The 22,995-nt window shown below is 35.9% G+C and overlaps 3 protein-coding genes across 6 annotated transcripts in view; 1 reads left to right on the top strand and 2 right to left on the bottom strand.

Annotated features, from left to right (window-relative positions):
* The window catches only part of LOC125661784 (leucine-rich repeat-containing protein 15-like), a 140,308-nt gene extending 131,469 nt beyond the window's left edge, over positions 1–8,839 (bottom strand). The window contains exon 1 of the mRNA XM_056152796.1: positions 8,793–8,839. The gene's annotated coding sequence lies outside the window, so the exon portion shown is untranslated. The remainder of the gene's footprint in view (positions 1–8,792) is intronic.
* LOC125660377 (shootin-1-like) overlaps positions 1–9,160 on the bottom strand; it is a 20,682-nt gene extending 11,522 nt beyond the window's left edge. Inside the window, exons 1-4 of one of the 3 annotated variants that reach the window (XM_056152798.1) lie at positions 9,062–9,153; positions 8,319–8,448; positions 5,868–6,000; positions 5,631–5,735 (exon numbers count right to left, since the gene is read on the bottom strand). In XM_056152798.1, coding sequence (XP_056008773.1) covers positions 5,631–5,735; positions 5,868–5,993 — 231 coding nt within the window. In that variant the 5' untranslated portion in view covers positions 5,994–6,000; positions 8,319–8,448; positions 9,062–9,153. Of the gene's footprint in view, positions 1–5,630; positions 5,736–5,867; positions 6,001–6,935; positions 7,079–8,318; positions 8,449–9,061 lie in introns of those variants that run through there. The other 2 variants (XM_056152797.1, XM_056152799.1) reach the window with 2 other exon arrangements.
* LOC125660339 (RING finger protein 10-like) lies at positions 9,141–22,995 on the top strand. 2 transcript variants are annotated; one of them, XM_048892152.2, is made up of 17 exons: positions 9,141–9,573; positions 9,839–10,020; positions 12,286–12,497; positions 12,901–12,991; positions 13,335–13,392; positions 13,559–13,685; positions 13,888–14,027; positions 16,364–16,479; positions 16,854–16,898; positions 17,098–17,226; positions 17,857–18,088; positions 18,544–18,677; positions 19,068–19,185; positions 19,563–19,802; positions 20,573–20,640; positions 22,152–22,335; positions 22,510–22,995. In XM_048892152.2, exons 1-17 carry the CDS (start codon positions 9,465–9,467, stop codon positions 22,620–22,622), a joined length of 2,298 nt encoding a protein of 765 aa, XP_048748109.2. In that variant the 5' UTR covers positions 9,141–9,464; the 3' UTR covers positions 22,623–22,995. The 2 variants fall into 2 exon arrangements, with proteins under 2 accessions (XP_048748109.2, XP_048748104.2); XM_048892147.2 differs by having other exon boundaries at positions 9,158–9,573; positions 9,839–10,032.

Raw genomic sequence — 22,995 nt, 5'->3', positions numbered from 1 at the left:
TTTTCGCCTTTTATATCTTTACAAATTGTATTGATAGCTATTTCCTCATGAAGTCAATGCAGTTGTAAACAATGTGCATATGAATCTTGATAAATATTGTATATTTCTATTCTAATGGCTGGGAATTACTTCAATTTCAACAGAGATGAAATTATAATGTAATAATAAAGAAGAGTCCCAAGGGCCACATAGCTCACCTGAGTTACCTTGGCCCATACTTCAAAATTTTCCTTATATATTTGCATGTAAACTTTGATCCCTATTGTGGCCCCAACCTACTTCCAGGGGCCAAGGTTTTTACAAACTTGAATCTGTACTATGTCTGGAAGCTTTCATGTAAATGTAAATCACTCGATCATTGCAATAAACTGTTGATTATACTGAAACACAGCAAGACTACAAAAATGTATTTGAAATTGAATTCTGCTCATCTATACACTGTACGTAACTGAGATTGCCCTAACGGTAAAACCGAGCCGTCAACGTATTACGGTAGATGGTACAAACAATGAAATACAGTGAAATGATAACCAGTTTTTGGATTTCCATTTTCCTTGAATGTTGATTTACTTGCTTGGTTTTTTTGTATCAACTAAAACCTGGCGATTTAAATGTGTATCAGAGACCCGCATATTTTTGCCTTTCGAACTATGAAAGTACAATTACTTGGACTTAATGTGACGTCACAAAAAACTGTCTACCTTGATGTTAAATTTGTGGAAAATGCACGAGGCTGCCCAAGGGGTAAATATGATGGGGAGATATGATGTTTGAGAGGGAGATATGAAGTTTTGTCTCCCCTGGAACGTGACTGTCTAAACCAATCAGATTATGTGTGGCATAGAATTCTCATACTGAGGTATATTTGTTTTGTTTTGATGTTTTCTGCCACACTCAACAATATTTCAGTTATATGGTGGCGCCCAGTTTTTATTGGTAGAAGAGAGAACTCAGATACAATGCACCTGGGAAGAGACCACCGACCTTCCGAAAGTAAACTGGGAAACTGTCTCACTTACCGGCGCAAGCGGGATTCGAACCCGCGCCAACAGAGGTGAGAGGCCGTGTGATTTTGAGCGCAATGCTCTAACCACTCGGCCAAGGAGGCCTCGAATACTGAGGTATAATAATATGCTCTATGATGAAATATGTTGATGAACTGTACAATATGAACACTATGTTCTATGATCCAATATTTTGACATGATGCCATACATGCTGTACATGTAATGAATTTAGTGTATTCAAGATATAGAATTTATAAATGTTAATCAGACTGACAGTTTGAAGACATCATAAATTTATTATCATGATCAGTGTTTCACTACACAAAGATAATATATCACATTTCATAATCTAGCATTGATTGTTAACTATATCAAATAAATTGTTTGCATTATCGCAATTCACCTTTGAATTAGAACGCTTTGGCCAATATAGTATTGCGTTGTGTGACGACTCAATTGAATCTGTAATACAATTGCGAAATGCAACAGAAACTCTCATTGGTCCATATACATAAGTCCGTCCAAATTCCCTTATACGGGAGTAGTCAGCATTTGAAAACATGACGGCCAGATGCTAGATGGAAAAAAAACTTCAAAGGAAGAAAGAGAAAAAGTTATATTCTTGTGTTGTTGTCTCATAAATTTAATAAATAAAAAAAATCCTTACATATTTTCCTACTATACTTGTGTCCAAACATACCTTCAAATATTTATTAAAGCCCCATACGACCCAAAAACTCGGATCACACTCGTTCGTAGCATTGTTAGGTAGCCAGTCAATTCGAATATCGGTTCATTTCCATATTGGCACAATAGCGTCTAGATGTGTACTAATACCCCACAAATATTTTAGCTAAATTGTTTAAATAATATACCACCCAAGTCCTATTAAATGATAATTATTGAAATAGCTAAACTCACGGCAGTGCGGCTTTCATTAGTCATGAGCGGCCACGCCGGCCGGTCTCCATCTAACACTGTCTAATGTCCTTATGTAGCATTTTCGTTCATCTAGAGCTTATTTTACCTTTACAAAAACTGGTACCAAAATGTTTTAATTTCTATTAATTATTCGTGTTGATAATAAATGAAGAGCGAATACATAACTTACAACCGATTTTATGAATAGATACCAATAGCAAGAGTTCGAATTGACCAGCTACCTAACATGGCTACGTCAACAAACGAAATCATTTGAAGCTGCGAGTTTTCAGGTGGTGTGTGGCTTTAATGAATATTTGAAGGTATGTTTGGACGCAAGTATATAGTAGGAAAATATGTTAAGATTTTTCTATATTGAGTTTATGAGACAGCAACACAAGAATACACCGATTTCAGGCCTCAACCGTCCGTAGCTTTTTGTGACCCGTAAATCGAAGGTTTTTATAAGAGGTGGATCTTTCCAGAGAGCTATGTACAGTTCTCCATCCGCTCGAGAAAGTGGGCGGGCTGTAATCGGCCAATGAAAACTCTTGTTGTATTACATCAAACATGTCATTCAAATTGTTCAATCGTCTCATTCAATTGTGTCGTCACACAACGCAATACTATATCGGGTAAAGCGTTCTAATTCAAAGATGAATTGCGATAATGCTTTTCAAAGTAATTCAAGTCATTTCACTCCACACGTACAGGAGTCTTATTAAGCCTTATCTAGTATTATGGCCATGTAATGATCAGAAAACTGGCATAAGATTCAGTAAGTTTCTGACCTAGCCCAAGGGGTGATATCAAAAGATTTACTTACAAAAAAAAAAAATCTAAATTCAAGATGTTGGGTGTGTGTGTGAAAAAACTTGTTGGACATAGATAATATGATTTTTTTGCTGTTGAAAGAATGATATGATTTTTTCATATTCATTAATTCAAAGACCACATGTACACTTTCATTTGTAAATAAACAGTGAATAAACAGTACAAAAGGTATATACTAAGAATGTTATGTATACTTGTATTGCACTATTGGATCAACTTTAAAGTTTCATCTTAAATTATAGTTTTAAGATGGGAGGAGTATTGATGAGAATTTCATGAAATTTAGTTTCTTGTCAGACATTGAACTTTTGATCTTAAAGAAGCCATAAGTCACATACTATTTTCTAAAGCACTATTTGCAGAATTAAGTCAGAGCTCAAAAACAATTCTAGTATCATATATTTTCCTCTATTCAAAAATAAAAAAAAGAATTCTATCATAACTATATTTTTAAAAGATGTCTCAAGAGAAAAAAAGGAAAAGGTTAGGAAGAAACAAAGCAGAACTTATGAAATAGAAATTTAAAAAAAAAGGTTGGGGTCATTTGATTCTAAATGGACTAAAGAATTTTTGTGGTAAAATTCAAAGAAACAGAAAAAGTGTTTGAAAATAAAAGCATCAAATTGAATGTCAGACGAGAATAAAGATTTTTTGAGACAATTAAATATGTTTTAGTTCAAACTTAATGTTTGTTATTTGAATCAAGTATTCAAATATGGAGAAATTATCATTTTTTTGTGTGTGGAAAGTTGGTCAGTGCTAGTGGATATAAGGTCAGGTCTAGTAAAAATCATTTGAAGTAGCCCGACTGGTCTAGTGCTCCAAAAAGTAATTGTCAAACCCTGGACATGCTGCTGAAAATTGAAAATGATCTAATCATGTATTTCATTGAAAAAATGTATATATATTTATCAAACACTTGGTCCGGCCAACAATTGATATTTATCGGACCAAAACAAAAATTACTAGCATTCCTAGATGAGTTTCAACTTTACATAGCAGATAAAACAAACTTATATAGTTTTTACCAAAAAATATTTTATTTATCCTTTGGTTGAAATACTATATTTATACAGCAAGATGTACTGAGAAATCATTGAACATTCGTTTTGCAATATCCTACTTAAAACTCTTTTATGAAACACAAAAATTCCTATTTTACAAAAATGGTGAAAGCGAAAAATTTGATACCCAGTGGAACAGATGGAACCTGATCTTTCCTTAACTCTCTCTCTCTCTCTCTCTCTCTCTCTCTCTCTCTCTGTGTCTCTCTCTCACATATAAAAAAAACTTGTCTGTATTCCTACATGATCCTTGGTATGCATATATTGAACATGTATTATGATATATGCAGATTGTTTATTAAAAATGATAATAAAAAAAAAAATTACTAGACATTTGCCAATGCCCGATGGACCTATGGAATCACTGATCTGTGGTATGAAAACTAATCCAACACTTATTTTTTTACTGCATTTCAGGCAGCAGTCACTGCAGATATTCTAACCTGTTCAACAATTTTGTTTTCAATGCTGCTAACCCTACCCCATGTGATGTTCTTTATATATGTGTACCAAAACAATAAAAAAAATCGCTAAAACACATCAAAGATACGTATGGACAAGTTGCAGTTTGGAATGTGTTCATTGGAATGACCCTAATTTGTGAATGTGAAGGTGGACACTGTTTTAGTAAAAATGAATAGTAAGTTACACAGAACATTTAAGAGAAGGGAAAATACTTACATTGAAGTAAAATAATGAGTTATAACAAACCTCTGTGGACAATATATTATATATGATTGTATTAATTGCATAGTTTACAAAGGATTTGTATATTGAATTGTGGATGTGTTTAAAAATAAAATGAAATACAAGTTAATGTTATAATTTATTTACAAATATATCTTCATACATATAACTTAATGGTCAGATCAGTAGGTTTCGATGACACCTGTTTCAAAGTTCTGAACATTTGTGTAAATATGGTCAAGACATGAGTGATCGATAAAATTATGCAAGCTTGCATTCACGAAGTAAAAACATGCATGTATATAATAAAGTTTATAAGTATGAAGCTTTGAATGGCCGCAATAGGTATTTAGTGTGATAATGACCTTGACCTTTGGATTTCAAAAGCAACATGAATCTTGAATGTCATCAGGATTTGAAGTCTGATAAACATGAACCAGCAAGTACATGTATAAAAGTTAGAGGCAAGCTCAAATCTACAGTATATAGTGTAAAAGAGACCTTGACCTCTGACCTTTTGACCTAAAAATAAATAGGAACCTTCCTCTTTTGGATGTGATCAAAATATGCAAGTCTGACAAAGACGCACCAAATAGTATGAAAGTTAGAGACCGGACAAGCTCAAATCTATGGCATTTAGTGACAAAATTATCTTTGACCTTTAAATAAATAGGAACCTTCCTCTTTTGGATGTGATCATGTTATGTAAGTCTCACAAAGATGCACCAAAAAGTATGAAAGTTAGAGACCGGACAAGCTAATTGTGGACGCCGCCAGCCCGCCCAACTGACTAGACACCCATCCTTCGCCAATTTAAAAACCGAGATTTGCTATGCAACTCAGCTAAAAATGGAAAAAGTGTACTTGGGTCAGTAAAACTCAGTACCACACTTGATCTAAAAGTTCTCAGTGAAGTATTTTCATTTGATACTGTGATAAATATAGTACACATTGTAATATGCTGAGCATGCAACTACTACTGACTTGAAAAGTGTTTTAAAATAAATAAAAATGTTTCTCTCAGAGTATATACCAACAAAGAAACCATGGTAAGATGTAAAAGTACCATTCATGATTCTGAAGAAACCATGGTTTAGATGATTGTATGTATTTCTTACCTTTAGAAATGACAGAGGACCATCGTTTTCCTTTTCTTCTTTCATTTTCTTCTTTAAAACCTTCTTATAGACATTTGGGTTTTTCGCCATGAAAGATATCAAACTCTGCAACAGATTTAGCATGTAAAATTACATTTATTAGAGAAAGCTAGGTCTCACTGTGAACATTTAACTTCTACTAAATATAGTACTCTGATGCCAGAAGGACTGACTGGAAACTCACTACATAATCATTACCTCCAGTGCTTTCTCAGTTTCTGAAACCGTTTGATTTTCATAGTCCTCCTCTGATATTTGAGAACAAAATGCCGCTGTCATGTGACATGGTGCATCAAATTCATCCATATCTTCAACTCCTGCCATGTCCAGGCTACAAAAGAAAATTGAAGTATAATAAGAGGAACAAGGGCCACATCACTCACCTGAGTTACCTTGGCCCATATCTGAAGACTCCGTAAATATTTACATGTAAAACCTTAGTCCTTATTGTGGCCCCAACCTACCCCTGGAGGCCATGATTTTTACATACTTGAATCTGCACTTTGTCAGGAAGCTTTCATGTAAATCTCAGCTCCTCTGGCCCATTGGTTCTTGAGAGGATGATTCTTAAAGATTTTTTGTATTTATTCTCAATTTCCCATTTAAAACTTTGATCCCCTATTGTGGCCCCAACCTACCCCCGGAGGCCATGATTTTAACAAACTTAAATCTGTACTCTGTCAGGAAGCTTTCATGTAAATCTAAGCTCTTCTGGTTCAGTGGTTCTTGAGAAGATGATTTTTAAAGATTTTCCCTATATACTTCTATGTAAAACTTTATTCCCCTATTGTTGCCCCATCCAACCCTCGGGGGCCATGATTTGAACGAACTTGAATCTGCACTATATCAAGAAGCTTTCATGTAAATCTCAGCTTTTCTGGCTCAGTGGTTCTTGAGAAGATTTTTCCTATATATTTGTATTTAAAACTTTGATCCCCAATTGTGGCTCCAACTAACCCCCAGGGGCCATGATTTGAACAAACTTGAATCTGCACTATGTCAGGGAGTTTTCATATAAATTTCAGCTTTTCTGGCCCAGTGGTTCTTGAGAAGAAGATTTTTAAATGACCCCACTCTACTTTTGCATTTTTGTGATTATCTCCCCTTTGAAAGAGACATGGCCCTTCATTTGGAGAAATTTGAAAGCCCTTCACCCAAGGATGCTTTGTGCCAAGTTTGGTTGAAATTAGCCCAGTGGTTCTGGAGAAGAAGTCGAAAATGTAAAAAGTTTGGCCATAATTGGCCCCTGAGACATTAATACACTACCAATTGAATTGTAGCTCCCTCACCAAGTCCTCAACATTAAAAATGAGATTCTCAGGTCTGTCAGGACATAATTAAGACTTCCAGGGCTCCATGTCACAGTAGGCATGATAAAGAACCCTTGCAAGCTCAATTTGTTCAATGTCGCAGCTATAGGTAAAAATTTACAGCACTTCAACAACACTTTAATCCCATGCAACTGTTTTGTATTCTGCACTTTTAATGGCTAAGTACTGTACTAAGGTTTAAGTAAGTTTTACAAGCATTAATGAGAATAGCTTTCATTTGTGATCATGTCATAATACATTGCAATGGTGCAAAACATAACCTCAAGTGTAGACTTTTTGTAATGAATTACAAAAAACAAAACAAAAATAAGATGTAAACATCAAGTAAAACTGCATCTGATGGGGGAATAACAATCTCATTTGTTATTTGTGACGGTTAATGTTGATTTAACTATCCCAAATATTTGTTTAACCAGCTCCACTAATGCATTGCTGGTAAAACTCAGTTTGAAACTGTCAAATCAGCATTCATAGTTGCAAGTAATAATTGAGAAGATAGTTATTCCCCAGGTTAAATTTGGCAATATTTCTACACGAGTGAAAAGTCAACCAAGGGACACACTCTAACTGACCTCCTGCTAACACAGTAAATCTACTAACAGGGGCGTAACTAGGACTATTTCAATGTGTAGGCCCAAAAGAGGAAGGTTTGACCGAGGCGTGAAGCACTGAATTGTGAAAATATTGGGACTCATTTGCACTACTCTGAGCATCAAATTAATTGTAATAGACATATTAGATATTGTACGACTTTTCAAGGATTTTTAAACTGTTAAGTCTAGTTAGAATAATCTGTGTCTCGGGACAGGCCGGGTCTGTAGGACATTATCTGCACTTTAACGATAGAACATTCTATCTATGTTAGTCTAGTGAGATTGTGATCACTATGAGTTTATGAAAAATATACAACCATTATCTATATTATACAACATTATACATGTGTAACAGAGACATTTTTATGCCACTGATGGGATATTGGACCCGGGTTTCTGGCACACTAGTCCAGCACTCTACCAATTGAGCTAAAGGGTTAACCCACTAGCTAGAGCTAGTAGGAATGCCATATCACTCACACTAACGCACATGTCAAAAGAAAAGGCCCGACGGAATAATAATTTTACATCCGATTTAAAAACTAGAATACATACATATCATTTTTTGCAAATATTTATGGACGAAAATGTGTTTTAAAAATGAAAAAAATATGTAGGCAAGTGCCTAACTCGATCCTAACGAAGCTACGCCCCTGACTAATATATAACTTCTGTGCAATTGGTTATAAAGTTAACATGTAAAGTTATATATAAATGAGACCTACTAGACTAAAATGGGACCTGGTCAACACCCTCACCCAATCAATGCAGGACTGCTTGATTTGCTATCAGGAACTATAATGATTGGCAACCCCTGCAGCTCAGGATAGTCGAATCTGCAAGTGTCTTCAACTCCTGTGCATGATTAAGAACCAGCTAATTGCTATATAATCCTGGGCTGACCATGATGAGCGACACTCGGATAAGAGGGTCGAAACACAAGTATTACATTCCAAGAGTGCACAGAGAGGTATCTGTTAGGGCCTATTCTAGATAGCCAATTTAAATTTTAATGCCACCACCTTTGAAGAATTCTGATCTCAGCTGGAAATGTGTAAGCCTAAAGATCACAAATTAGCAAAACGGATTTCAAATGTAAATAGCGCTGCTCATCAATTATACATGTATTAGGCCTACTCTGAACTGCCACAGTCCCCCACACAGAGTATTGGCCTATTAAAAATGCTCTATTCAGACACAGGGGCATCTTATCCGCTCTGTTCTCTATCACACATATATAAATACATGTATTTATATATATACAGTGTGATAGAGAACAGAGCGGATAAGATGCCACATGTATTATTTATATATATAACTATAAGTTAAAGATGCCCCTGTGTGATTCAGTTTCAAACAGTAAAAGTGGAAGATGGAGAGATCATTTCCCAGTAATATGCCTATTCTCCTACTCATGCTAGAGATCATAATAAAAAATCTAGAAATAATGAGAAATTGTTCATGTTACCTGAAAAAGATTTGAACGATAAACAATAATACTTTCAAATAATGCGCCTTCCACGGCCAGTCGCTAGATCATGTGACAAAAGTCAACATCCGGGCATCTGTCATGTTCATGGGCGCCCGTCGCCATATAAAGTTGTAAGTTGCAGTCGGAAGATTGCAAGTGTTGCCAGCTAGGAAGGGCAAAGACAAATTTGTTTTGGGGGAATCCAACCCCCAAAGTTTCTTTTATTTAAAAACAACTTTTATTTTCTTGTATCATCGACCAATTTTTTGTCAGATAACTTTTTCCTTTATTTCGGTTGGTAAGCATGGAGTTGTAAACATGACGTCGTTTGTAGTCTGCGTCTCTCCTATCCACGAAGGAGCGACCTTTGGGTCTTTAAATTCATTAAATTTGGGGGTTTATGTTGGAGGAAAGTTGCAACACCATGGACAAGAAAAACAATCGTCAATCACCATCAGCTGTTCAAAAATCGGGCAATGGTAACGATTCGAAAAGACAGCAAAATAATGGTGAGCATGCAGCATTTTAAACATTTATGGGACATAAAATTTGATGATTGGGATTAGCATAGTCCAACAAACTTGTGTATTCCTCTTGGGGAAGTTGACAATATGCAAAGTACTGTAGTGGGGAAAAAATTAATGGGTTATTTAAAGAGGAAGTTAGCTAAAGATTGTATCTTCAACCTTGCTGTGGTTTGTAACTTCCACCCTTACTGTCACAACTGCATTAGATACAATGATTGTTGAGTGAGTTAGTTTATGGTGTTTGTAGGGGAGAATCCAGGGGTCCGCCAGTTTGGAGGAAGAAGAAAAGATTATGGTGGAAAGGGGTTGGCGGAATCTAGTCCAAGAAGGCCCACCCCACAGAAAAACCGCAATGTATTTGACAAACGGCCTCGCTCACGTGGCGGAGGACAGTACTACCAGGGGGCAGAAGGAACTGCCAGAGAAGACGTAAGAGTTCTGGTAACCATGATCAAAGAGGGATAATCCATACTAGGATATTGCATAATGCATCGAAATACTGTTACATGGAAATTGTGTTTACAAAACAAAAATCTCTGAACAATATGAGCCCAGTGTGTAGTGTTCTATCCAAAAATGGCTGTGAATATGGGAATGTATAATTCTTTCTCCCCTTTTGGACATAGTAATGCTTTCATGGAGGACTTTATGGTATTGGTTATGATCGGTGTACATGGTATATTTCATTAGCACTGACTTTTAAAAATCTTAGTTTGCTAACACAGTAATTTTATGTTAAATACAAGGTTTTAACATTATTGTGGTAGTGTTTAATACATGCCCTTCGTACTAGCTCTTACTAACACATAGGCCCAATCGGTAAAGGAATGGACAGCCATGCCAGAGGTCTCTGGTTCAATCCTCAGCAGAGACAACATAGTCTTGGTTATATTTCGCGCTCATGTTGCGACCCCAAATATTCGCTGGTGGGAGAGAAGAGATTTCCTCATGCTGGCACTCTGGCAGAGTAAGAATGTCTCTCTTTGGAGGAGATAATGTGATAGGGTTAGGTACATGGTCTTCTTGTTAGCTCAGGTCTAGTGGGGTAACACTGGACTACTGTGTTCGAAATTGGCAGTCTTCACGAAAACTCAGTGGTCCGAAGACCGAGACCAGTGAATTTTACGGTTGGGTCAGTAAAAATTAAAAATCAGGAAGTCTGATGGGCTTGTAGACTTTTTGTAAGTCGCTTAAAATATGATGTTGGATTTAGATATTCTAAATGTCTTATTTGCTTAAATTTACCATCAAAATAAAAATAAATGGGAAAAAAACCCACATAAAGTAAGTGTTTGGACATCATGGTTTGTTTATTTTGTAAAGAACAATAACTATACTTGTAATTGTCAAGATAGCTTGTACGTTGATCACATGAATATTAAACGAACAAGTGGTTGAAACAACAAAAATGGTCGCGTTCAGTATCGCACCGCACACCGGTAATTGCTGCTTTATTGCATTGTCCAATATTAAAATGAACTTAGTCAATTGCAGTTATCTCTGATCTTATGCAATTTCTATAATTTATAGAATAAATCAGTCGTTTACATTTGATGTTAGTAGAGAAAGCTGCTTTGATGTTGGTAAAGAGGGCTACTTCCTAAGGTGCGCTCGGGCTGTTTTCATGTTTGTGAAAAATACGTGAATTTTTAGTCTTGTTGTTTGGGGGCGAAGAGAGAGAAAATACCATGTACGGTGTTGTTTTTCTGGTATTGACAGAAAGGATGTCTTAGGGTGGATATGAATACGAAAAATAACCATAGTTTCAGTAAATTAATTGTACAATTTTACAATGCATTCCATAATATATGTGATAAACATATGAAAATTTAGGGGGCCAGTAAATTCAGACAGTTCACTGGCCCGACTGGCCAGCAAGTTTTAAATGTTTTCATGAAGACTGAATTGGTTTAAAACGTGGTGGTATAGACCATGGGTCTATGCCAAAACAAGATGACATGGACCTCATCGATTGGCATAGACCGCAACATAGGGAAAAAAATAACACAAATTTAAAACATTGTTATTTACTTCTAATGTACTTAGAAAGCATATTTTCTTTCCATTTCCATAACAATGTCCTCGTTTCCTCATAACATTTATCAGACATCCACTTTTGGGATAACTCTATTGCTTTAAATCTAAAAAATCGGCATAAACAATTTGGTCTATCGCAATTACAATTGGCATAGATCGGTGTCATTTGACATAGACTCAGTCTATTGGCCTATGGTTAATTTCGAACACCGGGACTGTTGTTGCAGAGGCATATACTTGTCTTTGCAGAGTTTTTTTTAAGGGTCTGTAGAAGGCTGAAATTGGCCTGTTCACAATGCTGAAAAACAGGTGTTGACCCCTAGAAATTTCCAAGTATGAGAAAAAATATGATTACAAATCAAAAGTATGTGTTTGATTTTCATTAACAAACTCACCACTTGGGATACTTCAGGTTTTTGCCTGTTTGTAGTTTTATTGCATATATAAGGTCAGGATCAGTATTTTATAAATTACTTTTTTGTAATTTTTCTGAATTGAATGTAATGGTATATAGTTGATATGAACATTCACTGAAGTTGATATTGAAATGGTGAGGTGGAACTAGATAGGATATATAGTATTTTCAATAACACGCCATATATCCAATTTAATAGTTGTTAAAAAGAGGTTTTAAAAAAATTCTTTGTACGTTAACAGCTGACAGAAGAATTTCCCCTTGAGGTGGATTTAGTACCTGGAAGAAAAACCAATTTGAATCACTTGCTGAACTTCACTTATGCTGGACAAAGGAGTCGTGAGAAAACGAGAGGTCGAATATCCTGGCAATCGGACAGTTACCATGGTTATGGAAGAAGGAAGGGATCATCAAAAAAGATGTTGTACAATAAGGAACAATACCTCCAAGCCAAGTAAGATTTCAGAGCCAAGGCCCGCACCCCCACCCCCCACCCCATTTGGGCCCATGAGGATTCCGGTTAGAATAGGTTCCCAGTATCCCTTGCTTGTTCTAAGAGGCCACTAAATGAGGCGGTTCTTCAGACGAGACCGCAAAAACTAAGGCCCCATGTCACAGCAGGTGTGGCATGATAAAGATCCCCCCTGCTCAAAGGCCATAAGCGCCGAGCATAGACTTTAATTTTATAGCCCTTCACCGGCAATGGTGACGTCTTGATACGAGTGAAAAATTCTCAAGTGGGACGTTGAACATATAACCAACCACCCCACCCAGTGTTGGTGTCACAAAAACCATTCTTTTATTGTCTGGATGTTCTGTTTTAACAAATGATGTGATTCCAAGGTTTTGAATTTCAGTTATCAGTTTATTGTGAAGGATGATGGCGACTACTCCCTCCATTCTGTGGACCCAGATGTTCTAGTGGACTGGGATGCCATTGAATTGATCGTAAGCTTCATTTACAAATTCAAATCCTTATCTCCATACTGCTGTCTCAAAGTTTCCAAAATCTACTTGTTGAAAGGATTTGTCTGGTTAATTCCTTTGGACTGGTAGAAGTTCACAATACATTTCATTGTTTGGAATGACAAAAAACATTAAATGTCCAATGCAACAGATATACTTGGGAAATATGCTAGCTTTGATTTGATAATGATGATGTCAAAACAAAGACAGAAATGTGTTAAAATTCATTGAAATTGTAATTTCTCTATTGTATCCTGAAGTTTAGCATATTCAAAATCAATTCCTCAAATACGCTGGTAAATTTGTTTTCATTGAATGTTTTTAGCGTGTCTTTGGACAAGAAGTTTCCTCCTGCCCGATATGTCTGGAACAGCCTACAGCAGGTAATGATAAACATTATCAGCATGATGGAGTCCCACATGTTTAAAGAAGGAGATATTCTCGAGTTGAGAAATAGTGTGATCACATACTGAATTTAGTGGTTTGTACTCGGATGTATTTCTGTCAGCCCAGGATACTTCACTTCTAGTGTACATTTTTCTGTTCTAGCCAAGATGACTCGATGTGGCCACATTTACTGTTGGCCATGCATACTTCACTACTTGGCCCTTGGAGAACAAACCTGGAGGAAGTGTCCGATCTGTTATGAGGCTGTTCATGAGCAAGATCTAAAGAGGTTCGTCATATCAAGGCTATTGGCCTTTACATGAAATGGTTGTTTATAATGAAGTTATAAAGTTTAACCTTGATAAACCAGATGTCGTAATATAAGTCCTAACCTAACAAGGTAGTGATTCTGATTGTTAGGGAAAGATTTTGATATGTTATATTTGGATTTGGTTACCATAGTTACAATGACTATGACATTGTTTTCACAGCACCTGTATAGAGAAAGTCCCAGCATATAAAGTAGGTCAGACTATTACAATGCAGCTGATGAAAAAAGAGAGGGGCACGATATATGCCATGCCGAAAAACCTGTGGGAGAAGCGAGAAGGCACTATGATGAGTATTACAGGTATTAAACAAGCCCTCTTTGATATTTTTTTATCTGACATTTTCAGAAAAGGTGTACAATTCCATAGGATCTTTGAAATTGTGCAAAATAGAAATTACAAACATTGAGAAACAATTATATTTAAAAACTGAAGTACGCATCGACTTACCTTGCAAAGGCATCAAAATATACTTCATGAACTTGCCAAATCCATTTGATAACAAAGCGAAAATGTCCCTCTCTTTTAAGATATTAAATTCAACATTGCAGTTCTTCTTTTAAATATCAAATTTAAACCTCTCCAATTCCATCTTTTGTGCTATTTATTGAAATAAAGTTTTGAAAGTCATGGGGTTTTTTCTCTCCAAAATTGAATATTTTTTGCCTTTTTCACATGTGTACTTAGGGCTATTCCAGTAAAAAATCTACCCTACTCCAGGATATTTTGGGGGGTACCACCCATATAAGCGTTTGCTAGACAATGGTGCCATGCATATATTTTTTCTTCAAAGTTTGGACCCAGGATAAAAGGGATTTAAACATTTAGGATTTCTTTTTATAGATATCTCCAAACATGAAATGTATGCATGCAATTGCATGTAAAATGGGTTATGTTTTTATTCATTTCACTAAACTGAACATAAAGAATTTCTATAATAAGTACATGTATTTCAAAGAAGTTAAACAAAACTAAATACAGAGTGTGTTGAGTGCCTGTCAACCAGTTTATTTGTCCTATGATATACAAACATTATACGACTTTAATAGATAGGAATTGGAAGAAGACACTAAAAAGTACGTCAAATACAATCTACAAAGTATAATGTATATCATTAAGACAGGAATGTATATGTTCTTTTAAGATGTACACAAACAAAAGAAAAAGCGTGTTTGAACTGGTTTATTGCTCGTCGATGACCAATTTACCTTGACCAGAATCTTATATACCTACACAAAATAACTATCATGCACTTACAGGGGTCGAAATTAACTTTTTCTACCACAGGCAAATTTTAGCCTGTGGGTGAATTACGTAGGTTATATGGTACAATGTTTAGTTCTCTTGATTATTGCACCTCTAATCCACAACCTGTTTACCGCAGGTCTAGTTCCAGTCTTCCAATTTCATGCCACATCAGGGTTGTCACTAGTGATTTTTCAAAGCGAATCCCGGACTCATGGTTTTATAAGCAGCACGAGCACCATGAACTTTTTTTTTATAATCGTTTACGCGATGAGCAGTGCACTCGTTTCATCACTAAAACCCGACCTCAATATGACAATAAATTAATTTAGATAGGACATTCTCATGATTCTAATAAAAATGACTACCGGAAGACTTGGTAAAACATAAACTCCGATTTTTTTTCCCAAATAAATGAATAACAAAAAACCATACTTCGAATCCAATTTAATCACCCCTATAGGTGAACAGGATCGTGGCACATGTCTATATTTTTCATCATGTGATGTCCGACCTCTAAAGCATTTGTTTGACTCCGAGTTTCTTAAAAAATCATAAAAGAAAAATCCAGATAGAAACGATTGTTGGAATCAGTCTTTCATGTAAGCGTTTGTATGATTCAAAGTGCAAGTTTAAGAAAAGCGAATAGCACACCACCGTATAAAACGGATACGATACGATCATAATTTGTAAATCACCACTCGTTAAGATTTTCGAGTGTCCACTATTTTTGCTTGCTATTTTTCAAATGTACTCGCATTTTGCAAGTATTTCTCGCTAATTTCGAGCCCTGACTTACAGGTATTAAAATGGTTCCTACACTACAATACAACGCACAGAAAATAATAGGTACACTACATGTCTGTAATTCACTGAACATACAATTTTCACTTCACAACTTTATGAAAGTTGGTCATTAATAATGATCAGCCAGGTCTTTATTATGTCAGTTCATTCCAAATTTTTAGTTGAAAGTTTTGTCAAACACCAAACATAATTGTAGATATCTGTAAGTATTTCTCAAAGCTTTCCACAAACAAAATTAAGACATTTGATTTATTGACTTATACAATCTGTCATATCTTTTGCTGGATTAAGAAGTTTTGGGGGGAAAGTTAAATGATTAATGAGCGGTAACCACCTTGTCAAGGATAGGAACCGAAAGTATAACTTCATTGCAACCGTTCAGAACTCCATATACAAATAAAGATAACTGCGTAATTTTTCTGAATAATGTCGCAGGAAATTAGCCCCTGTGTTGTCCTAGACAGATCTATTAATGAATTGGAAAAGTATTTGATGAACTCTTTCAAATTGTAGTAAGCCACCTTAAGTGTTTCTTTTAAAATGTGTTGTACATGGATGATCTATTTTGCATGTCCTTGATTTTCAGATGACAACAGGAAATCATCAGGTATGAAGATTCTCACTGCGAACAGGGATTACATAAAGAATTGGATCCTTGATGTGGAGCGGTGTGCCCTGGAGCAGAAAAATAAAAGTGCAGAGGTAATACTTAAGTCACATGTGCAGAGCTTTCGGCCTTTACTAATCAGGAATTATATGAATTTTGTATACCAGGTTGATTATTGCTTTTAAAAACCAAATTTCAAATTTTTTCTTTACTGGTGTTAGAATTCAAGTTGCCATAAATCTGAATTCTTGTAGAGCTTCAAAATGATAAAATTATTTTACGGGGATAGTTACTGAAAATTAGAGCTTAAACTAGAATTCTCATGCATTTGTGTTTGAATGACTGGGAAATCTAGAACCCTCAGTCTTTCATATTGAGGGGATTGGCAGCTCTGAATATGATATCAAGAAGATTTACTAGTGTGCTGAATATTTGGATATGAAAATCAAGATGATAATTTATTTTGTAGACATCGGAGGTGGCCTTTATTGACTCTGCATTACATCACTTGCAAGTAAGACTATTTGAATGGAACACTGCATATTCTTTTACCTATCTATGAATTTGTAACAAAAGGACATTTTCTTAAAACTAAATGTGATACAGCTGAAGGATGTCTTAATGTGAATTGCTGTACAGATTTCGTTTATAGTTTGTGCTGTTTTTGGTTACCTTTTATGGGCAATAGTGATTGGTTGTTTTTCTTTTTTCAGGCAAGACAAGAGAACCTGATGAGAAGGAAGTCCTCGTCATCCTCAGTCCGTGACCCGGCTCCTAGAGTGAGTGATCCTGACCCTCTCAAGACTTCTTCCCATTGTGACCATGTTCACAGCCCTTCACAGGTAAAACCTACCTGAAAATTGCATTCAGGTATAAGTACATGTATAATTACCTGTTATTTCCTAAGTCCCTTACAAACCAATAAGAATATACAAAACAGTCTATGCAAATCATAACTTGTAATGTGAGATGAGGAAGCGTTGAACATGAAAAATGGAGTTAACGTCACCTCGAGAATCTGTTTATATAGGAATGTTAATAGATTTAGTTGGAAGTGCCACAAATTTTTACATGTATGTTAGTTGCTCTGGGCCATTTAATAGTGAGGGTTCTCTATTTTACGAATGCCTACTATGACAGGACCTGTTTTTAAGGTCTCATTGGAAAGACTAACAACTTTCATTTTTAATTCTGAGCTCTTGGCTACTTGCCAGTCGCTGCTTGTCCTGGCATGGAATCAAACATGGGTTTCCCCACATATGAAGCGAGTGCTCTGTTGACAGAGCAACTGCTATGGTATAGAAATTAAGAGGCATTAATGCTTTAAAAAACTCTAGCTGTCATTGTGATTGAAGTTTTTAAAAAAGCATAGAATCAGCTTCAACCATTTAAACCAAAAGAAGAGTTGTAAAATGTTTGACGGTGTCAAATGTAGCAAGAGAATTAAGGAAAACATTTGTTTTAATTAACAGAATATGACTGAATATGCCTGTGCTTTCTCTAACGAAGAAGCACAAGAAAGCCCATCTGATGAGCTACCTCAAACAGACATGCCTACAAATCCAGCTTCTGAGGCATCAGATGTAGAGTCCCTGATCCCAGAAAATGCCTTACCCCTGGAGGAAGCAGCTGAAAATTTAGAGATTCCCCACCTAGAGGGAGACACCGCAAAACACATCAGTGATTCCTTTTACTTCTACCAAGGTAGGGAGCTGTGACCCCAGGAGAGGATGTTTAAGATGTGTCTAACACCCCAGGGGTTATTCAGGAACTTGTTTATTTTAGAAGTCTATTAACACATGGAACTGGAGAAGCACTTGTTGGGTAAAATTTTCATGGTTGGAGAAAAATGGACATATTTGATGGGGTCTTGGATTTCTCAGATGTTTGTGGTAGTGTAGTTTTTCATGTTCATTGAGAATTCCAACTCGCACCACAAAATCAGCCCAAAAAATCTAGTTCCACAGTAAATGATTTAATGTAACTCAGCCATGCACTTCAGATACTATATATTGTTAAGAGTGTATACATGTATTTGTTTAATGTTTAGTACATGATAAATTGTAATTTTATCATATGTAGATGGTCTAATCATTGGGTGCCAAATAACAAGGTGTGGTAGCCCACTCATGAACTGATATGGTTGGGGTTTTTTTTAGCTGAGGACGGACAGCGGATATTCTTGCATGCATTGAATGCCAGGTGTCTGGTTAAAGAATATGGAGGATTAGAACACGGACCCCAAACTATTACAGCCAAAATAGTAGAAATGGAAAGCGTGTTTATGACAGAGGTAAAGATTACAGTAAATTAGAAGAAAACCATTAATCAATAAAGACAGTAGTATAAATAGAGTGTGTTTTAGAGACTGAAAAAAAGTGAGATTGATAAGGTAAACTATATGTATCACTCCTAGAGAAAGTAAATAAATGAATATGCTTTATATAGAGTATGTTCGTTTACTTTGTAAAAGAACTTTCAGTATGTTAATTTTTATGTGAACATTTAGGAAATTTCAATATTTAGATATTCATTAAGGAGCTTTCATTACTTTGAGTAGGAGCTAGCTGCTTTCAGTACTTAGATCTTTATATAGGAGCTTTCAGTACTTAAATCTTTGTACAGCAGCTTTCAGTACTTAAATCTTTGTACAGCAGCTTTCAGTACTCTGATCTTTGTTTAGGAGCTGAGGAGGAGACTGCGATACTTGTCGCACCTTCCGCTGACCAGTGAGTTCCAGGTGGCTGAGTTAGAACTCCGACCCCCGGTCCTGTCCCGGGACACCCTCAGCTGCTTTGCTGGTATTGTTTTTCCCAATTTTCTTCTGTAAAAAAAAAAAAGGTGATCACACCATAAAGTGTAGATGGAAATGTTCTATCACTTTTAGTGAGTAATTTATTTACACATCATTTACAAATATTCTTACTTTATAAATTCTTAAATCTGAGTATTGTCATAACTTTTCCTGCTAAATTAAAAAAAAAAGGGAATGGCCTTCCTACTCGCTCTGGCTAGAGAATTAACCTTATAGCTTAACTGGTAGAGCACCGGACTGTTGTACCCGAGGTTCTGGGTTTAATCCTCAGCAGAGAGATATGCTTGACTGTTTTGTGTAATGTATGGTATCTACAGAGACTCTCCATTACCTGTTCACTGATTTGTAATAACCTGTTTACAGATGATGTTGAGCATAGAAAACGTCTTAGGCAGAAAAAAGTCAGACAAGAGAAACGATGGAGTAAAAAAATTCAAGAGGAGGAGAGGCGTCGACTGGGAATCACTCCAGGAATGAAGATTGTAAAGAGCGCCTTCTGTCCACAGATTGTATCAGAGAATCGACCCATGTCACCTACAGCAAAGAGTGACAGCAGTGAGCAGAGTTTGCCCTCGATCTCGTCACCGATCGGAAGTCCTCTTGGTAAAAACATCACTGTTTCAAAATGTATTGTTTACCGTATAAGACATAATTTTTACTGCTGTTTAATTAATGCCCAATTTGATAGGGACTATTAAACCCTCTTGCGCATCGATATGGTGTACTGATTAAAAAAATGGATTATATATCATACATGGAACATCTTTAGAAAACAATTTTCAAGAGATCACAATCTTATAGATGTCATCAGATGTAATATTTTAAGAAACTTTAAAAAAGAATCAGGCACTTGGTGAAATCTTTGTATCACAAAATTAAACTTCTGTCAAAGCCTGTGCATATATATCAGGCTATGTGTACATGAAAATTAAAACACCAGCAATGGTGAGGGGTGTTCAGAATTTTTTGAAGAAAAAAATTCATTTTAATTTTGTGTTTATCAAACACAGGATTGACAATACATGTGAATTGATATATTCTAAATACACTGTATAATGACAGTGAAAATGTTCTGAACAGTTCACCTCGTGGTTATAGCTAGTAAGTGACAAGATAATAGGTAGTATAAGACAAAGACTATAGCATGTATAATGTATTCCTACAAGCAATTTATTACCCATCATAAAATGACGTAAGTACGCTGTACACATTCAAAACTGTCTTGCAATGAAGAAGTACATATTCAAAGCTGTGTCTTACAATCATTTGTTTAAGAAGTAGCCACCAACCATAGATTTTGTAGAATGTACTGAAATGTTTTGTAAGCTTTTAACTGGATCTTAATTGATGAGTTGATATGCTAAATTTTGCAGATGGTGTGACTCTGGGGTCTTCACTTGAAGAGGATGAAGGACAGCAGACCTCCATGTCATTTGCACAGGTAAGGGATTAACACAAGTAAGGGATATAGGATTACTAACACAAGTACGGGATATAGGATTACTAACACAAGTACGGGATATAGGATTACTAACACAAGTACGGGATATAGGATTACTAACACAAGTACGGGATATAGGATTACTAACACAAGTACGGGATATAGGATTACTAACACAAGTAAGGGATATAGGATTACTAACACAAATAAGGGAGATAGAATGTATTAACACAAATAAGGGAGATAGGATGTATTAACACAAATAAGGGAGATAGGATGTACCTGTGCAGGTAAGGGATATAGGATGTACTTGCCGATTCGTAGATACTTCTAACATTTCATTGACTGATGTATATGTAGATATATCCAGCCATCAAGTATTTCATATCTTTTTGTGTTTCATCACATTTTGGGGCAACTCTTGACAGCTATTCTCACATATATATACTTCAAATTATTTGTGTTTTGGGCCTATTGTTGTATCAAACAAACTGCAATATTGCCCCAAACTTTCTTCACAGACAGCTCATACAGTTCCTGGGTTCTTCAGGAACTTGCACTAAACCATCACATGCAGTTTCTGCAGGAACTTGCATGACAAATAACTTGCCCAGTTCCGACAGGAACCCGCATACTACATCTTGCATAGCTGAGTTTGCTCCTCACCAAATTCATATGCAGTGTATGCGAAAGTTTTTTGGACCACACAGGACATTCGGTCCTGTGTAATCAATGAACACACCGGACCGAACCAAATTTTGTCAGACCGAAAAACCTAATGTAAAAAAGTGAAACACGTGAAAATGCAAAACCAAGGGAATCTTATTTATTATACTAGTAATACTATACCAGGGATCCCTCCGGTATAATACTCTAGACAGTCCATGCGGTTTTAATCACATTCATTTACGTATTTGGATTTGTGTGCTATTTTTTACTTATAACAAACATTTAAATGACTCCGCATCAAAATAGTAAAGCTCAAAACCGGACACTGAGACATCGGACATTCCGGTCCGGTGTAAAAAACGATGCGTCGGACCTGAGGCACTGCACATCGGTCAGGTCCAACAGTCCGATGTCTTTCGCATAGACTGCATTTGTTTGTACTTGTGTTTTTGCAAGTATGTCATTTGCTTTGCAATAGATTTAGAAACCTTAATCTGTCTCTCTTTGAGACAAATATAAGACATATTAACACATGATGATCTTATGACAGTGACACAAGTTCATGCAGAGTATTCTGAAATAACAAAATGATTTAGAGTCATGGAGACTTGGTATAGAAATTGCATGTTCAAACTGAATTTTTACAGTCTATGAAACTGCAATGTATTATACTGTCGGTATTGTCATGTAGTGCACTATATTGTTATGATGTGAATTATATCAAGATGTTTTTTAAGGTCCATCGAGAGTTTGTTGCCCATTTTGAAAAAAAAATTAAGGCAAATGTTGGTTTCTATTTTACCTTGTCAGTTTGATTAATGTTCTTACCTTTCTGTGTTTAGATGTTACGAGGAGGTGCAAAGAAAACACCCTTGTGGCCCAAAGTCACGGAACCGAAATCTGAGGCCAGGCCTTTGACCAGGGATAGCGACGGAAGTGAGGAGGAATGCTCCACTGCACCGGTCTTTCAGAACTCCTTTGGAGAGGCCATACAGACTGCACTGGAAAATTTAGAGAGTGGAAAAGGTGACTATTAGATTAGTGTGTCTGATAGAAGTACTCATTGTCATTGTGGTTTTTTGTTCAGTTACATCTACATGATAATTAGGGTTCTGAAGTTTCACCGTGAATATATTGTATGGAGTTTGGACGACATTCAGCACTGTTGTGTGTACTTTATATATTTTGTAACTTTTATAGAGCAAAGAAGAAATGAAGATGGTGGTTTCAAAATGGAGAAATTGCCAGGGAAAAAGAAGAAGAAACAGCAGAAGCTTCTATTTACCACATCCATGGCCAGAGGAGGAAAATAGTGAATGTTTTTAGATTGAGAGACCAGAGTAAAACTTGCATGTACAATGACATTTATAGACAATTCTATCTTTTGTTTGAAATTATCAACCTGTCACTAAAATGTGTCAAGTGACAATTATTGCTATATATTGAAGTTGTATCTACCATGATATTGAATGATGACCATGAATATAACAACATAATTAAGCAAGTCTATGTAAATTGTTAATTACAACTGTAAAATTATCACCTTTGATGTAAGTTCTGGACTTTTTACTAGTTTCTGTATAGTCCTTTTGTTTGTGAATGACTTGTTATTTGTGAGTTCCTACAAATATCAGCATTCTCTTTCTGTTTATTTTTGTTACTGCAAAATAAACGTTTGGTATTGGT

This window comes from Ostrea edulis, chromosome 1, assembly GCF_947568905.1.
Source record: "Ostrea edulis chromosome 1, xbOstEdul1.1, whole genome shotgun sequence".
In the NCBI taxonomy this organism is placed as follows: Eukaryota; Metazoa; Mollusca; class Bivalvia; order Ostreida; family Ostreidae; genus Ostrea; species Ostrea edulis.
The sequence above is the reverse complement of the archived record's forward strand: the minus strand, read 5'-3'. Positions and strand labels throughout refer to the sequence as shown.